This window comes from Chlorocebus sabaeus, chromosome 25 (assembly GCF_047675955.1).
Source record: "Chlorocebus sabaeus isolate Y175 chromosome 25, mChlSab1.0.hap1, whole genome shotgun sequence".
NCBI classification, from domain to species: Eukaryota; Metazoa; Chordata; class Mammalia; order Primates; family Cercopithecidae; genus Chlorocebus; species Chlorocebus sabaeus.
The window spans coordinates 30,851,490-30,871,487 of NC_132928.1; the positions used below are offsets into that span (position 1 = coordinate 30,851,490).

Sequence of the window (19,998 nt, forward strand, 5' to 3'; positions counted from 1 at the left end):
TAATAAATGACTAAAGTTTCATTGTTTGAATTCTCAGTTAATTAAAAAAGTGGGGGATGTGACACAGACTCAGATTAACTAATAATTCAGTTAATCTGAATGAAAAGTTTCTAACCATACAAATATACAAATTTGGCTTTGCCTACAATTTGGGCATCTGAGCATGTATAAACATTTTCAAATACTTGTATTTGCTCAAATTTTACTATTTTTAAGATTGATATGATTATAGCTATATTTGTCATAAAATATAACCAATAGCATTAACTTATTTTGTATCAGGTTATTAGGTTATAGTATTTTTAAATCTTTCATTAAGTTAAAATGTAGCATTGAAATTGAAACTCTCATGTCAATCTATATGTAGTTATGACCAAGCTCATTATTCTTTTATAAAATCGCTTAATGAATGGCCCTAATAACATAGAAATGACTTTAATATGGCTGGATCTTGGGTTTTGCAATTTAAGTACCTACCATTATAAAAGATGCATTGATGTATTTGCTTGGTTCCTCTGAATCACTGTCATCATCAGAGGATTCATCTGAATCATGGTCACTCTCTTTACTCATTTCCAGTTCATGTTTAAGTGGCACTCTGTTATAGTCATCTATGTAAAATAAATCAGTAGTAAGCCTTCCTTTAAAAAATTAAATTTCTTCTTCATTGTCATGTGGAAATTTGAAAGTATTTAAAAAGGGACACATTGCATTATGAAAACTTATTGATCTGCATGCAATAAGATCCTATATAAAATTCAGTACTTGTTGATAAACAAATTATACAACAAAAGTCTAAGGAAAAGGATTCCAGGAAAAAACATGGAACAAAATTCCATGTCAAACAACAAATACATATTGTCACATTATATATGATTATTTAATTTTTGATACATACACTTTAATTTCCCATGGACTATTATAATTCCGCTTGATATAAGTTTACAAAATACATAGCTTAGATTTTCTCCTCAGTTACATTCCAGTAACATTAAATGAACAATCTTACATAGGTAGCTTTGATTAATTATTTTTTAGCCCAGAAAATTATTTGATCCATAATTTCTCACTGTTTCTTAATTGCTATAATTTATAATAACTTGGTCAAATGATTTGATTAACCATATCACCATCAATTCCATATTTTAAACTACATTCATAAGGACTCCTGTGGAAATTAACTAGGTCAGCCATGCACTGATCTGATTTATTTGGTTATCTAATTTATCAACTTGTGTTATATTTTATCCATGCTAATTTTAGTTTATGCAGCTGAATAAAATTACCATATGTGATGTTAATATGCTTAAATAGTAGAATTCAAGTCTTGAAACTGTGTATATTTTGATCTGTTAAATTTGATGATTTAGAATTTATAGAGTATTTTCCCCCTACTTTCAACCTCCCAGATATAAGGGATAAAAAGGAAACATAAAGAGAACAAATGGATGTAATTTTTACTATTTGTCAATTACCCTGGAGTAAATAACTGAAATAAACTAAAAATGAAAGAAAATGGGTAAAAGAGATTTGCTCTTTTTTCTCCCAGCTTTAAATATTTCACTTTTGTGACAACCCATTTCTGAAATAATCGGTATAAAGAAAACACTGAATACAGTCTACCCTCCAAAGCCCATTGTAAATGTTCAGGATTATAAGTCTTTGCAATAACTAGTATTTCAATACCTATTAACTTCTTCCCCATTAACAACCAAATGTTGAAATCTTGCTTCAAGATCATTTGTATGAGTGTGTGTCCCACATTAAACAAATCCAAAAGAGCTTAACTTTATCTGATATGAAAAAAATAAAATAAACTACCTACATGGGATGACATTAGAATTCCTGTTTTTATTTTTATTTTCTTCCTGATTTCCAATGTGCTGTGTCCTCCAGCTCCTATATGAAGGAAGTCTCTGAAGAAAAAAAAATGAAAAACTCATTTAAAATGTAAATATTGGCTTATTGTATAAGATGCTCCCTAAGGAAAAGCATTTCATTAATTTTTGTGAAATTTGCATATGCTCTCTATAGGCTATAATTTTTCGGTTTGCCTCTGATTATTTTTTTCTTTAAATTACTCAGGAATTTAGTCCTTTTGACAGGGTGAGTATGAGCTAAAGATATATAATATGTAACAGACTATGTCTCCTTCTTCAGAGCTGCTTGATAGAAAAATAATATAGTTTGTTCTTACATAAGTTGAAAGCACTAGACTGATGTGGATCTACATCGCAAAAGCAATGGTAAGTTATTTTAAGTTATCAGAAATAAACTTTGGAGACACCACATTCACAGGAGACTTGGCACATGTTTTGAAAATTGATTCTTAATTTGTTTACACCTTCTAGATTGATTTCCTCTCACCTACAGTTACTAATTAGTCAGAAAAGATCTATCATTTCTACAGATGAGGCTCACAAATCCTTTTAGTTTTCCTTCCTCCTACTCAATCCAGTCTACCTTCATTTGCCACTTGTAAAAAACATCAACAATTTCTTAACTGGCCTCTTTGTCTTCAATCTCACTTCCTCTAATCCTTCTAAAACACAAAACAGAAGATGCTCTTCTGAAGACGAACAGTTTTCCATCACTATAAGAAAACAAAAAAACCTCCTCAAATTAGTGTAAGAAGTCTTTAGTGACATGCCCCTGACTATTTCTCCAGCCTTACACCCTTCTAGGTCCCTCCATACTTCTACCAAACCAGCTTCCTCAATTCTTGGAAGGGCCAAGCTTTTCTTTAACTCTTGGCAGATAAGCATGTTTGTTGTTGTTGTTTGTTTGTTTGTTTTTGTTTTTTTCTTGCTTGAACTACCCTTTCCCCTTTTGGTTGCTCTAATAACTTTTCTTACCCTATAGGTATCAGTTTAAATGCCAATTTATTCTGGAAGACCTCTCTGCCTCCAGTCTTTCTTCTCCACTAGTCCTTAAATAAGTATTTGTCAAGTGAACAATATTTAATGATAATATTTAATGTTACAAATAACTTAAACTGAGAAAGTGCCTCATGTACAATTCAGTAAGATTTTATATACACACACATGCATGTATATATGTGTGCGTATATAGATATATATTTTTTCAGCATGGTACCCTCATTCAAACTAATCATGGCACTCTGTTTCAAATCTCATTCATAGCTATGTAATTGAGTGGAAGCAAATATCATCATTGAATTTTAGGCCACTTAAACACCACCATGAGCTGCATGAAGGACCACATGTTTTGGAAATTATTACAACACCTTGTGCTCTTGTGAGTGTAGTCACCGAGGCAGCCTGTGCCCTGTAGCAATACTCAGGATTATAGGTGGAATTAATGGTTCACCTTCATCTAAGACACAAAGGATCTGTCACTCCTAAATCTCTGCCTGCTTCATATGCCATCACAAGTCTAAGCTTCCCAGTGCATCCACATTCCCCAGACTTTTATTCCTGAATGGTTATTTATATCCTCAGATACAACCCAGTCTCTTACACTTTACCCAACAGTGCCTTCTTCTCCTGCCCTCTGATGCTCATAGTCTGTCATCTGTGAACTCCCATTTATCCTAATCATCTTCTCCCAACAGTCACTTCACCTTTTTTTTTCTTTCCACCAATTGAACTTTCCATCACTCAAAGTGATGGAAAATTGAAACATGGATGTCAGCTAAGGACACCACCAATAACTCGGCAGCCCTTTTAAGAAAAAGTTGACTTTCCCCCTCAAACTCCTTTTACCTCACAGCTTTAAGAAAAGATACGTGTTCTCTTTACTCCCTGATTCTACTTGCAAACCATTTCTACTTATTCTCTTTCAAATAAACCAACCACTCTGATATTCCTGCCATCATACTATGCTAGCTTCTATCCACTGCCCTTCACTGGGAAGTGTCAGGTATTGATTTCTAAATCACTCCACCTCATTTAGTTTTAGACTTGGCTAAGTATGTGCTCTTCTTTCCAAGGTCTGTCATCATTTTTGGTTAATTCAACATTGACAAGAATGATCTATCCAACACTCTAGTCTCTTCATTTCTTTTTTCGTTTTGTTTTGTTTTTTTTTAATTTATTTTTTATTGTTATTATACTTTAAGTTCTAGGGTACATGTGCATAATGTGCAGGTTTGTTACATATCTATACTTGTGCCATGTTGCTGTGCTGCACCCATCAACTCGTCAGCACCCATCAACTCGTCATTTACATCAGGTATAACTCCCAATGCAATCCCTCCCCCATCCCCCCTCCCCATGATAGGCCCTAGTGTGTGATGTTCCCCTTCCCGAGTCCAAGTGATCTCATTGTTCAGTTCCCACCTATGAGTGAGAACATGCGGTGTTTGGTTTTCTGTTCTTGTGATAGTTTGCTAAGAATGATGGTTTCCAGCTGCATCCATGTCCTTACAAAGGACACAAACTCATCCTTTTTTATGGCTGCATAGTATTCCATGGTGTATATGTGCCACATTTTCTTAATCCAGTCTGTCACTGATGGACATTTGGGTTGATTCCAAGTCTTTGCTATTGTGAATAGTGCCGCAACCCCATCGAAAAGTGGGCAAAGGATATGAACAGACATTTCTCAAAAGAAGACATTCATACAGCCAACAGACACATGAAAAAATGCTCATCATCACTGGCCATCAGAGAAATGCAAATCAAAACCACAATGAGATACCATCTCACACCAGTTAGAATGGCGATCATTAAAAAGTCAGGAAACAACAGGTGCTGGAGAGGATGTGGAGAAATAGGAACACTTTTACACTGTTGGTGGGATTGTAAACTAGTTCAACCATTATGGAAAACAGTATGGCGATTCCTCAGGGATCTAGAACTAGATGTACCATATGACCCAGCCATCCCATTACTGGGTATATACCCAAAGGATTATAAATCATGCTGCTATAGTCTCTTCATTTCTTAGCTTCTTCACCTCCCGTGACTTTCCCTCCACTTCCCAGTCATCCACTTTCATCATTCCACCTTTGTAGGTTTCATTCCAAATATCACATCACCTCTAAAATCACAACTTTCAATTATCCCTGTTGTTGAAAATTACCCCTATTATTCCTGGTCATTTATTCTAGTATGTTCAACCTAGCAATCTGTAATTCTATCAAAATGTCCAACTTATTATCCTTACTGCTTTCTCTCACCTCCCTCGTGTGGCCAATTTGCTTTTTATTTTCCACCTCAGTCATCATTCATTTGTAAACACCCTCAACTTGTTTGCCTCACTACTTTCAAATAGACACTTTTCGAAATCTAGATAGGTTTAACTCAACCATCTGCACACACAGCCTCGACCCTCAAAGAGCTGAATGCTGCTATAGAAAACAATACAACCAACTGACTAATTCCTCTTTAAACTCATAACCATAAATTTAGATGATCAAATGATAACTTCTGGCAATCTGCCTAGGGAGATTGCTTTTCTACTTTGAGATAACTAGTTCATACCCTTCCTCAAGCATTAAGCTCTTCTTTGCTCTACTCGCTCCTGTATCTCTCAACTCTCAACTGATGATCTAGCGTCATATTTTCTTGAAAAAGCGATAGATCATCAGGCAAGAGCTGCCTCAACTTCCCAATACCAAATTGACCAACCGACTTGCATCTCTACCCTCATCTTCCGTCTTACTGTCTGCTTAAATGGAATAATTTCACTGCTTCTATCTGTGATCTGGATCACATCCTCTCATCCGTCTTCCCGTGACCACTTGCAGATCATTTTGACTCCTGTGCCTAGAATTGTACTTGGCACACAGCAGAAACTCAAGCACATTTGTTTAGTGAAAAAAAGTCTGTCTTTTCTATAGTAAATAAATATTCATAAGAATGTTTAACTTAAATGTATGACTGTCTCTAAACAGCATATGTGTTTACATGGATTAGTAGGGCAGGTATAAGGTATATTGAATATGATTAATTGATCAGCTAGAAAAGCAAGAAAACAACAATAAAACACTACTCTGCTTGAGACTACCCTGTGCCTGCTAGTTCTTCCATTGTAAGTACAGGTCTTCTGGGGTATTGAGTCACTTGGTGATTACTGCATGCTCCACCTCCAGCCCTATCTTAACCTCACTTTGATCCTAAACATTAAATGGTTCTGCATCTGACTAAAAGCACACTCCTGGTCTTTAGAAACTGAATTTACCAGTTCGGTACATTACAGAATGACTCACTAAACTGAAAATCATAGGTGGAACAAAAAAAACACAAAACACTTTTTTGACAACGGAGCAATTTGAGGACAGATATGCCAAATTTCTGAAATTATAGTGAACTACATGCTAGGTTAGCTGTCAGAATAATTGCCTAATAAATAGGTTAGGACACATGTACTTATCCTTTACTGTCTGTCTGGCAGCTCCAGCCAGTTCAACTTCTTAAGCAGTCATAAACTCTTCTAATGATTTCCTTTACAAATGAAAACCAGATACGGTTTTTAAAGGTGATATGCTATATTGCCTTTGGCAGATGAGTTTTGTGGCTACATACTGTTATCTTGACACTTTATTTTATACCAGCTTAATGAGGAATGACTGAAAGTGTTAGTAATAAAGTCAGATTTCTGGGTCTAAAGAAATCTATATAATTGTTGTGTGCATTCAGGCATTTCTCTTAACTCACTGTGTCCTAGTTTTCTCATCTGTGCTCCACTGGTTCTGGTGAGGACCAAACACAAGCGCTATGTCAAGTGCATAGCAAACACCTAGAAAGTGGATGACACTCAGTAAAAGTTGCCTGTAATTATTATTATTGTTGTCACTATCATTACCTGGAATTCAGCCTCTAGTGGAGATGGCTCACTGGGTGGATCCCTTTTCTTCATGTTATGTAGATATGGATGTAATTCAGACAAATTCACTTCTGTTTCTCCAAACTGATTATATTCAACCAAAGCCTGATGGATCAAGATGTACTGGGCCTACAATTTCAGGAAAAAATACAGATAATTAACTAATAATTTAGAGTCCTGCAAGTCATATTTAATTAAAATACACATTCCCCATAATTTTGCTCATATTGGAACAATACATGGCAAAGCAAACTGATATCTATAATATATATGTGATATCTATAATATTCTGGAAGTTCACTCTCAGAGTTTTCTGGAATATAAGCAAATTCTATTTTCAGATTATTTTTTCAGAAAAATTACTTTACAAATAGATTATCCATGTACTCTGTATTGCACAACTTTTATTCCTAAAAACTAAAAAACATTGTATGTTACTTCATTTAGTAATTATTGGGACAATAAGCCAAATTACTGAATGTAAAACCATAATAAATTTCACAGTATATTCAAGAGGTAAAAAAGCAAGTTGTTATTCCTTAGAAAACCTTTTTAAATAGTTTTTAGAACTTTCAAAATAAGACTATTTTTTAATAAGAAAATTATTTTTTTAATCCAATATGCCAAACCCAGATTTAACCACTCTTAACTGCTTATTTTGTTTGAATCCAGTATTTTCAAGGAAATAGTATATTTTTGATAATCCTCTTTAACTACCACCTTTAGTTCCCTGAGTTTGGCAGTATCTTTCCACTGTACTTTATTTTCCACTGTAAATCATTTCTTTTTATCTGGTTAACAATTTGTTTTTATATTTCTACTCTGCTATCTATGCATCTATAATCATAAGCACTGTACATTTTTGTGCTTTAAAAAAATCACATAAATTATATCTTGAATGTTTCGTGTGCCAACTTTACTCACTCATTGTTTTCATCTGAGCATCTCTCCAGACAGACAGACACAAACCTAGATTATTGCTTTCTACCACAACATAGCATTTGTTGTACAGAGAGTTCACATGTCCAAATTTTGTTTTCCTATTCCCCTATTGATACATATTTATGGTGTTTCCATTCTTTCATTGGTATATATTTCAGTTTTTTTTTTGTTTTTTTTTTTTTTGCTATTCTTGCAAATGTTTTTAGTTGATGCTTCTCTTGGGTATGTGCACACATGTGATTTTTGTGGGGTCAAATACAGACATTTTCAGTAATAACCATCACTTACAATCACCAAATGCATAGCATGTGCCAGAGACTTGTTTAAGTGTTTTACTTGTATTACTTTTGGGGTTATGAGTCTGTGAGGTATTATCATTGCCTCCATTTTACAGATGACTTAACTGAGGCGCAGTCAGACTAAAAGTACTTAATAGATAATACCACTCACCCTTGTATTAATAATTAAAAGCAAGATTTGGAACCTGAAAGTGTAGTTTCTAAAACTGGGTTGTTGACTACTATACTGTTCTGTCTGTTCAGTTTAATTTTATGAGATGATGCCAAATCTGTTTTCAGCGTTTTTAGTTTTCTTGCCAATCTGATACATGTTAATGGCAGTTCATTATTTTAAAAAGTATATGTTTTGTGGTCATCTTTCTTCCACAGTACTTTTAGGCACTAATTAAAAATGCTTCTAAGTATTTCTGGTGATTACCACATGTTTTAGTTTTCAGGAAATCATCTACTCTTTGAAGTTGCGAAGAATTTCGATCTTTTAAAATATCATTAGTATCACTTGGAAAAGATTTAAGTCCAAAAAATCAAAGTGAGAATAACCACTAAAGGTTAGAACATACCTCTACTTGAACCATCAGGCATCTCTGTCGCCTTAGCTTGACAACGTAACCATAAACATCTACTTTGTTCTCAGCTTCCAGGCCTTCTAGCATGGCATCAATTCCGATATAGGTGCCTGTGCGCCCGACACCAGCACTGGCAAACCAAGCAAAAAAAAGGTAAAGGCATGATCATGGTAAAGCTGTCAGGTGTGAAACAGATATAAGAATCTAAGTTTCTCCCATAAGTTGTTTCCCAAAATAGCAATTGCCAAAGGGAAAGAGGTCTCTAACAGCCCTAGGCAGGTGGATTCTGTTGGAGTTGTTGTTGTTGTTGTGTTATTGTTTTTCCTACCTGCAGTGCACCACAATGGGACCACTGAAGAAATTGCTGAAGGCATTCACTCTCCTTCTCAGTTTGAGGAGCAAGTGAGGATCCTCAGGCACCCCGTGGTCTGGCCAGCTGGTAAACTGAATGTGAGTCACTTCTCTTCCAGTTGCTTTTTCTTTTTTCTAGTCAAGAGATAATATATTCTTTGAAATGATTTTTAAAAGCAGACCATGAAACATAAATAAGTGGAAGGGAGTACCAGTACAGAGTCTCCTCGTGCAAACATAAACTGCTCAAAAGAGTTCATAATTTCCTCAGGTGTCTTATACATCTTCTCAGCCATGGCTGCATTTTCCTTTTTAATCAATAATTAGTGGTTAAGATATCGTGCAGGACTTGCATGCTCTACCCTGTAAGCAATATCTTACCAGTAAGATAAGTAAGGTAAAGAAAGTATAATCAAAATTTCTAGGAACTTGCATGCTGTCAAGCCAAAAACAAAATAAAACAAAACAAAAAAACCCCAAATAAACATACACCATAAAAGGGGGGTGCGTGGCTGGAAGCTTTTTGGATGTGTGTTTAAAATGATATGGTAAAGGTCATTCTCACAGCTGTTTAAAATACTTCTACTTGATAGGCCAGCAAGCAGGACTCATTCTTATGTGAGCAAAGTCTGATTATTTGATGAACATTGTATTCCTTAGACCTTCACATGGTAGCACTGTTAACTCAGAATGTAGAGAGAGGACTGAGGAAAGTCAGCCCCAGGTTACCGCTCAGGTTTGTTCTAATTTCAAGGTAACCACCACAAGATGCATAAGTCATAATTCTCTCACCAGGTATAAAGAACCATCTACATTTAGATAACAAAAGAAACATACAAACTGAGTTAATTAACACCAGTAAACCCAGACTACAGAATGTCGCCAGATAGTCATCAACCTAGAAATATACCCTCATATCTATGGATCCGGTGCCTTTGTGGCTTAGTCAAACAAGTATTTAGCCAGAAACTATTGATAGGATTGTTTCATAGCACTCTATAGACATAACAATTAGTAATACCATGGAAATCTAAGAAGACCTATGGAGATATATAGAGTAAGTTTATTTCTTCTGTAGAAAATGTATCTAGACTATACAAAAATAAAATTTAGATTACTAAAAGGCCTACAATAAATGAAGTTAAGAGAAAATCTTACCCCCTATACAAAGACTTGTATTTTTTTTAAACAGTTCTATCAAGAGATGTTTTACAATCTTGATAGGTTGCATGTATCCAGGAATTTATCTATTTCTTCTAAGTTTTCCAATTTATTAGCATATAACTGCTCATAGTAGCATCTAATAATCACTTACATTTCTACAGTATCAGTGGCAGTGTCTCTTTTTTCATCTGTGACTGTATTTATTTGAGTCTCCACTCTTTTTCCCTTAGTCTGGCCAAAGGTTTATCAATGTTATCTTTTTTTTATTCTTTTTTTGAGATAGAGTCTTGCTGCAAAGCCCAGGCTGGAGTGCAATGATGCAATCTTCACTCACGGTAACCTCGGCTTCCCAGGTTCAAGTGATTCTACTGCCTCAGCCTCCCAAGTAGCTGGGATTACAGGTGCGTGCCACCACACCTGGCTAGCTTTTTTTCTTTTTTTTTTTAATTTTTAGTAGAGATGGGGTTTCACTATATTGGCCAGGCTGGTCTCAAACTCCTGACTTCAAGTGATACAGCCACCTTGGCCTCTTAAAGTACTGGGATTTCAGGCATGAGCCACTGCACCTGGCCTGTCAATTTTATCTCTTTTTAAAGACAACATTTTATTTCATTGATGCTTTATATTTTTTTTTATTTCAATTTCATTTATTTCTACTTTGATCTTTATTATTTTTTTCTTCCAATTTATCGTTTGGTTTGCGCTTGCTTTTCTAGTCCTTTGAAATATATCATGTTGTTTATTTGAAATTTTTCTTTTTTAATGCAGGTGCTTACTCTTGCTTACTCTTACAAACTTTTCTCTTAGTACTGCTTTCACTGTATCACATAGGATTTGGTTTGTTGTGTTCCCATTTTCATTTGTTTTGAGAAATTTTAAAATTTCCTTAGTGATTTCCTCATTGAATCAGTGGTCATTGAGGAATACATTGTTCACTCTTCACGAGTTTGTATACTTTCCAAAATTCTTGTTATTGATTTCTAGTTTGATTGTAGTCAAAGAAAAGTTTATATAATTCATTTTTTAAAATTTTATAAGACTTGTTTCATAGCATAACACAAAGTATGTCCCTGAGTATGATCCATGGATCTGAAGAATGTGTGTCCTTCAGACATTGGTAGAAGTGTTCTATAAATGTCTATTAGGTTCATTTGGTCTAAAATGCAAATTAAGACCAATGTTTCTTTGTTGATTTTCTTCCTGGGTGATCTGACTAATGCTGAAAGTAGGGTGTTGAAGTCTCCAACTACTATTGTATTGGAGTCTATCTCTCTCTTTAGCTCTAATAATATTTGCTTTATATATCTGTGTGCTCCAGTATTAGGTGCATATATATTTACAATTGTTATATACTCTCGCTGAATTGACTCCTTTATCATTACATAGAGACAATCAATGTCTCTTTTATTCGTCTGTGTGTTAAAATATACCTGTGTGATATAAGTATAGGTACACCTTCTCTTTTTAGGTAACCATTTACATAGAATATAATTTTCCATCTCTTATTTTAAGTCTGTTTGTGTCTTTACAGGTGAAGAATGTTTTTTGTAAGCAACAGATTGTTGGGTCTTGTTTTATTAATCTATTCAGCCACTCTATGTATTTTGTTTACAGAGTTCAGTACACTGATATTCAATGTTATTGTTGATAAATAAAGACTTACTCCTGCCATTTTGTTATTTCTTGTATGGTTATTTTGTGGCCTCCTCTTCCTTCTTTCTTTTCTTCCTGTCTTCCTTTAAGTGAAGGTGATTTTTCTCTGGTGGTCTGTTTTAATTTCTTGCTTTTTATTTTTATGTATCTGTTGAATGCTTTTGGATTTGGGGTTGTCATAAGGCTTGCAAACAATATCTTATAATCCATTATTTTATGCTGAAGACAACAGAGATTGTGTAAACAAACTAACAAGCAAAGTGTAATATAATGAAAATGCTACATTTTAACTTCATTTCTCCATTTTTATCATTTTCTTATTTCAATTCATTTATTATTTTGCTCTCTGTGTCTTGAAAAGTGGGTGTCACAATTATTTTTGGTACCCAAAACCTGAATGGACAACAAGTAATGAGATGGAGGTTCTAATGAAAAGTTTCCCAGCAAAGAAAAGCCCAGGACCTAATGGCTTCATTACTGTATTTTACCAAACATTTAAAGAAGAACTAATACCAATTCTACTCAAACTATTCCAAAAAATGGAAGAGAAGGGAATTCTTCCAAACTCATTCTACAAAGCCAGTATTACTCTGATACCAAAACCAGACAAATACACATCAAGAAAAAGAAAACTACCAGTCAATATCCCTGCAAAAAGCCTCAACAAAATACTAGCAAACTGAATTCAACAACACATTAAAAATATCATTCGTCCTGATCAAGTGGCATTTATCCAAGGGATGCAAGGATGGTTCAACATGCACAAATCAATTATTGTGATACATTATATCAACAGAATGAAGGACAAAAGACATATGATCATTTCAATTGATGCTGAAAAATTATTTCATAAAAATTCAACATCTCTTCATAGTAAAAAAAAACCCTCAAAAAACAGGGTAATGAAGGAACATACCTCAACAGAATAAAAGTTACATATGACATACCCGCAGCTAGCATCATACTAAATGAGAAAAAACTGAAAGCCTTTCTTCTAAGATCTGGATAAAGACAAGGATGCCCACTTTCACCACTGTTGTTCAACATAGTACTGGAAGTCCAAGCTAGAGCAATCAGACAAGAGAAAGAAACATATGACATCCAAATTGGAAAGGAAGAAGTCAAATTATCCTTGTTTGCACATTATATGATCTTATATTTGGAAAAACCTAAATATTTCACCAAAAAAACTATTAGAACTGATTCACAAATTCAGTAAAGTCATAAGATACAAAATCAACATTAAAAAATAGTATTTTTATATGCCAACATTTAACTATCTGAAAAAGAAATCAAGAAAGTAATCTCATTTGCAGTAGATAAAAACAACATAAATACCTAGGAATAAACTTAACCAAAGAAGTAAAAGATCTCTACAATGAAAACTGGGAAATATTGATGCAAGAAATTGAAGAGGACATGAAAAATGGAAAGCTATTCCATGTTCAAGACTGAGTATTGTTAGAATGTCCATATTACTCAAAACTATCTACAGATTCAATGCAATCTCTATCAAAATACCAATAATATTCTTTACAAGTAGAAAAAATAATCCTAACATTTATATGAAACCACAAAAGACCCAGAAAAGCCAAAGCCATCCTAAGTGAAAAGAACAAAACTAGAGGAATCACAACATCTGACTTGAGATTATACTGCAGAGCTATAGTAACCAGAACAGCATGGTACTGGCATAGAAACATACATAGAGCAATGAAACACAATAGAGAACACATGAATAATTCTATAAGTCTACAGTGAACTCGTTTTTGACAAAGGTACCAAGAATATGCATTGGGGAAAGGACAGTCTCCACAATAGATTGTACTGTGAAAACTGGATATTCATATGTGGAAGAATGAAACTAAACCCCTACCTCTTGCTGTATATAAACATTAAGTAAAAAATGGATTAGACTTAGATATAAGACCTTAATCTATGAAACTACTAAAAGAAAATGTTGGAAGAACTCTCCAGGACATTGGTTTGTGCAAAATTATTGAATAATGCCCCACGAGCAGAGGCAAACATAGCAAAAATGAACAAGTAGAATTACATCAAGTTAGAAAGCTTCTGTACAGCGAAGAAAACAATCAACAAAGTGAAGAGACAAGCCACAGAATGAGGGAAAATATTTTTCAACTCTCCATCTGACAAAGGATTAATATCCAGAATACAAAAGAAGCTTATAGAACTTTATGATAAAAAATCTAATAATCTGATTTTAAATAGGCAAAAGATCTGAATAGACATTTTTCAAAAGAAGACATACAAATGGCAAACAGATATATAAAAAGGTGGCCAATATTATTTATTATCAGAGAAATGCAAATCAAAACTATATTATCACCTCATTCCAGTTATAATGACTTATATATAAAAGACAACCAAGAATGAATGCTTGCAAGGATGTGAAGAAAAGAAAACCCTCAGACAATGTTGGTAAGAAAGTAAATTAGTACAACAACTATGTAGGACAATTTGGAGGTTTCTCAAAAAAAAAAAAAAAAAAAAACACCTAAAAATAGCACTACCATATGATCCGGCAATCCTACTGTTAGGTATATACCCCAAAAAAAGGAAACAGTAGATTGAAGAGATATCTGCACTCCCATGTTTATTGGGGCACTATTCATAATAGTCAACTTTTGGAAACAACCTAAGCATCAATCAACAGATGAATGGATAAAGAAAATGTAGTACATATATACAATGAAGTATTATTCAGCCATAAAAAGGGGAAAGATACAGTCATTTGCAACAATATGAATGGACCTGGAGGACTTACGTTAAGTGAAATAAGCCAGACACAGAAATACAGACTTCATATATTGTTACTTATTTGTGGGAGCTAAAATTTAAAATAATTGAACTCTTGGATATACAGAGTAGAATGATGGTTATCGAAGGATGGGAAGGGTATGGCAGGGGTGGAAATGGTGATGGTTAATGTGTACAAAAATATAATTAGATAAAAAGAAGAAGATCCAGTGTTTGATAGCACAACAGGGTGACTATCCAACAATAATTTATTATACATTTCAAAATAAACAAAAGAGTATAATTGGATCGTTTGTAACAGAAAGAAAGGATAAATGCTTGAGATAATGGATGCCCCATTTACCCTGATGTGATTGTTATGCATTGTATGCCTGCATCAAAACATCTCATTTACCCCATAAATATACCTACCATGTACCCCAAAAAATTAAAAATAAAATTCATTTGTTGGAAATAAAAGATACATTTTACATACCATAAAGTTCACCAGTTTAAAATGTACAATTCGGTATTCATATTACATTCACTAAAGGATACAACCATCACCTTTATAGCTAATTATAGAACATTTTCATCATCACAAAATGAAAGGCTGTTCTTATTTGCAGCCACTCCCCATTTCTGTTTGACCTCCTCAGCTCCAGGCAACCACTGATCTACTTTCTGTCTTTATTGGCTTGCCTATTGTGGATTTTTCATACAAATGGAATTATATAATATGCATGATGACTTCCATTTTAACTATTATCTAAGGCCACAATGACCTCCTTATTTTCTGAACTAAACATTCCATCGCTGCTGCATAGTTAGAACTTTATACTTATTACAGTGTTCTCTAATTCTGTCATTTCTCTTATGGAAAAATTAATTTTTTTCATAAAAGTAGAAACTCACTGACAATAAGGACAAATTGCTTATTCTTTTAACAATTTGATTATGTATTCAACACATTTAATGGACCTTCTCTCTTTTTATAATACTTCCAGGGTCACGGTATAATACTTTCGATTTGACTTGGACAAAAACGTCTTGACCAGTAACTTAAATTTGACCCTATTGGCTTTTGTCATTGTTCCAACCACAGCTTTTCATCCTAAAGGTTATCAAAAATAATTTTTCCTGATATATTTTAATTTCTCAAATTTAATATTCCATAATTATATTTTTATAAAAACAGTATCAAAACAAAAATTATGTAAAAAGCAAACTCACATTTACAATGTTCAATTTCTGAATGATGTAATCTGGACATCTTTTGTGCTGGTTGATCTTTACAACAACATCTCCAAAAGCCCGAGTGCCCTCTTCCATTGACGGCCAGTATTCTGCACACTTGTTCTATATTTAAAAACATTATTAAGTATTTGAATTTTTAATTTAAGCCCATTTTTATCCAACTTTCTTTAAAGAGTGAAAACAAAACCTATACTCATTTGAAATTCTCAAAACATTTGTGTAGTTCAAGCATATATAAACCTTAAGCTGTGATGCTTGATATATGTTCTATTTCCCACTTATGAGTCCTGTAGAATTTCCTTCATACTTTTTAGCGAGATGATCTTTCCAGGCTTACATTCATGTTAAGAGAGGGGACAATCATTTGTCAGCAAAAAAGATGTGATTGCTTGTGGTTAATTTTAGGTAGGGGGACAGAGAGGCTTTTACTCCTAAAGTCACATTACATGACTCACCACCTATCTGCCCAAGGTCAGTTTTGTTTCGAGTATTAAGTTCTTGTGAAGCTAAAACAGTGAAATTTACTGAACTTATAACAACACTGCAAAGAAACAGGAATCAAGTTTAATTAATCATAAGACTTGAAATTTTATGCATACAGACATATATTTGTATGTTAAAAGTTTTAGTTTTCTACAGGTATGAAAAATTTAAATAAAAGTTAACACTGATTAAAATAGAGAACTCTCTGTTTAGTCATGAGGCAGATATACGTGGCTTTTCAAAATGCCATTCAACACTTTATTTTGCTAACCCCAAGATCCACACTATGAATCTTCTTGGTTCTTACCCTGTTTCCTTCTTCACATCGAGTGACCATGACAATAACTGTGGCTTTCTGTTCCCAAATCATCCTCCAGAAATCATCAACGGTTTCATCCCTGGGACCTAGGAGGTAAACAAATAAAAGTTGATAAGAAATGTTTTCTTAAAAGTGCTCTAAAACAATTTTTCAAAAAGAATATTGGATTATCAAAGAAATTACCTTGTGCAGCAATGTATTTCCTGGGTTCTTTGAAACCCTATTGAAAACACATGCAAAGATAAGTCATTTGCTGAACATTCAATTACTCATTAACATGAAAAATTGTGAGTTAGAGGAATTGCTTTAGATCCATCATTTTGTGATTGTGAATTTCTCTGGGCAGTTTCAAAGTATTAAGGGGATCTTATTAATTGGTGGTCAGGCATTTAATTTGCTCAACATGTTAGCATTTGCAAAGAATATTCATGACTTTCATGTATCTTTGCTGTAAACTTCAAGCAATTTTAACACTAGGCTTCATCTTCATCTGGGATGTTGTTGTAATTTACAAAAGTGCTCTAGACATTTCAACATTTTATATCCTGCCAACTCTTATAGGATCATCTGCCACTGTTTAAACCTGCTCACCAGCCATGTAGTTACTTTTGGGATTTTTACTCAATTTCTTTCAACAAATCATTCTTGGATTTTACCCGCATTTTCACCTCTTAATTTCTGCTGGAATATAATGATTCCCTAGACTTCTCTGTCATTTCAGATAAGTTTCATTTCATTACCTACAATGTCTGCTTTCTCTGCTCCTGTTATCAAGATAAAGGAGTACAGAGGCAGATAAAATATTATACTGGCTTCTTCCAGAATTATCTCAGACTCCTAAATTCACCTCAGCAATGAAAGGAGCTCTTCAGAAAGAGATGGCCTTTACCATTGGATTAAATTTGAAACATGGGTCACAAGAATTCAACATTAATTTAAGTAACTTCCTGAAACTTCTATCTCATGACACAGTATTGTGCATACATTCATTTATTTAATAAGTATTTATTGAATAGCTACAATATGTTAATCATCTATCTAAAAGCAGAAGACACATGCTTTTTGGGAGCTCCAAGTTCCAATGGAGAAACATAAGTAACCTGATACCATAATTACCATATATATTTGAATAGAAAATATAGTTGCTTCTGGTAGGTGAGGACACTGGGAAAATGGCAGATTTGGGGAGAAAAAAAGAATTTTTTCAGTCTGTATATATTTTTATACTGTTTAAAATTATTTAACCTATGTAATGAATTCAGTATTTAACATTTGTATAATAAATTTTAAAATATTTTAAATAAATTAACCACGTACAGACATTTACATTTCTGCATAAATCCAGTGGACAGATGATCTGTGTTGATGAGGAATGTCTGCCGAAATTTAGTATGATTAAATTAACGGATAACATTTTGGAGTCAGTCAGACTCTGGTTGAATTTCAACTCAAATATTTACCAGTTGTGTGAACAAGGACAAGGTAATTAACTAAACTGAGCCTCCCAGTCCTCACTTATACGGCATATGGCTGAGGCAAATGTGGGCTTCTTTTGAGAAATACATGCATAGATTATTTAGCCTAATATCTAGCACATAAGAGGCACCAGAGTATATTAAATTAATTCTTAATATAATTTTGTTTATAGAGGAAAATTCTATGTTATACCCAATACCAATAGTCACATAATAAGTAACTATCCTTGCAAATATTAATAATTTCCTGTTTATATCAGTGACATATGGGCTCACTTCAAAATAGCTTTAATAATATTTCTAAAATTTTGCCAAGACAAAGAAGGAGCTGAAGGAAATATACAGGAATAAGAAAAATGCAAATTTTTACTCACATCAATATAGCTGGCATTTATGTAGTTTGACCCTGCATCTCCATTTATCTCAGAGAGTTCAACACGGTTATAATCATCTGTTTAAGGAAAAGAAAAATTAACAAGTGAAATAATGAATAATCAAGTGGCCTAAATATATGGGAATTCAATACTCAGTAAGTACTCACAAGGAAGAATGTCAACATAACGGTTTTTATTCTGGTTAAAGGACTTTCGAGCTTCCTTTATAGGAAACTTGCTGAACACCCGCGGGATGCTCTGAAAGAAACAATGATTTCTTGGATCACAGAAGATTCAGGAAAAATGATCGTTTTGAGCAAATGAGATATCCTGTAAAATTATTTTCCTCATATTGCTAACAAAATTTGCTTAGAGTAATTGAAATTAAGATCAGGAATTATGTAAAAATAAAATCACTTTTTTAAAAATAGTAATGATTGACAACTTTCAGAACAAATCTCTTGAGTGGGGACAAATTTAGGATTAGTTGTTGTGTCACTATCAAATTCATTTAAAAACAGATACTTGGATGAGTACCTAGCGTACAACTACAAAATCAGCCAAATACATTTTGTGACACAACTTCATAATACAATAAAGCATTACATTGAAATATTTACTAGCTCCACACTATAATCTCGTCAACCTCTATGAGTCTCCTTCTGGTTCATAGATATCTGCTAATAATATCTATTTTGCTTATGTTGCAATATCAAGTGGGACAAATTATGAAGGCAAATTGCAATATAAATACATTTAAAGTGGAATTGTCTTGATGTTGAATTTATCATATAACAAAAGCAACACACACCTGAAATTCAGCCAGAAAAAGTCTCCCTTCGTCAGCAATCTTCCTCTTATAAGTTTCCAACAAAATATCTGCATGGATTGGCTCCACATTCATCAGTTGTTTTTCATCATCTGGAAACATATTAAAGATTCAGTACTAGTTATACGTGTCTTTCAGGTGGGCATACACATTTCACTAAATTTACACCGTGTACTCAATCCTTTAGTTTCTTTCCTCCTCATACACATTTCATCTGAGAAATCTCACTCACATACAAACATTTACCTACAAATCAATGACTGCTCAATCTTGTACTTCAGATCTCTTTCGGGCTTTATATTGTTCCCTCAACCAGAATGTTCTTCCCCATTTTCTATGCTTAGAGAAGGGATCCCAGACTAAACATCACCATTATAAGGACATTCACATTTGTTTGATAATATGCATTTTATAGCAATTACCATACTTATTTATTTATAATACAATTAATATTTTTCTTTGTATTGTTTTCATTTTCAACTTATGAAATGCTGTAAACATGCAAATGAAATAAGACAATATGATTAATACTCTTATACCCATGACTCAGCTTAATTTGATCATCTGTTTACACTAAACGGTGAAACAGTTGTATTAATTCGTTTTGCTTCAAGTATATGAAATACATTATATACTATGTTTGTGAAATAACTTACTAAATAGTAAAAAAGTATACTAACCATAAAAAGCTGTAATTGCATATGGAACTTGAAAACCAAACACTTTAGAAAGGT

General features: G+C 33.5%; 1 protein-coding gene across 5 annotated transcripts in view; it reads right to left on the reverse strand.

Annotated features, from left to right (window-relative positions):
• The window catches only part of LOC103230364 (protein tyrosine phosphatase receptor type C), a 121,574-nt gene that overhangs the window by 7,029 nt on the left and 94,547 nt on the right, over window positions 1-19,998 (reverse strand). For all 5 annotated transcript variants that reach the window (XM_007989041.3, XM_007989040.3, XM_007989039.3 and 2 more), the window contains 11 exons: window positions 19,247-19,356; window positions 18,603-18,693; window positions 18,436-18,512; window positions 16,770-16,806; window positions 16,575-16,672; window positions 15,761-15,886; window positions 8,928-9,085; window positions 8,594-8,729; window positions 6,772-6,921; window positions 1,826-1,916; window positions 478-611 (listed from right to left, as the gene is read on the reverse strand). In XM_007989041.3, coding sequence (XP_007987232.2) covers window positions 478-611; window positions 1,826-1,916; window positions 6,772-6,921; window positions 8,594-8,729; window positions 8,928-9,085; window positions 15,761-15,886; window positions 16,575-16,672; window positions 16,770-16,806; window positions 18,436-18,512; window positions 18,603-18,693; window positions 19,247-19,356 — 1,208 coding nt within the window. The remainder of the gene's footprint in view (window positions 1-477; window positions 612-1,825; window positions 1,917-6,771; window positions 6,922-8,593; window positions 8,730-8,927; window positions 9,086-15,760; window positions 15,887-16,574; window positions 16,673-16,769; window positions 16,807-18,435; window positions 18,513-18,602; window positions 18,694-19,246; window positions 19,357-19,998) is intronic.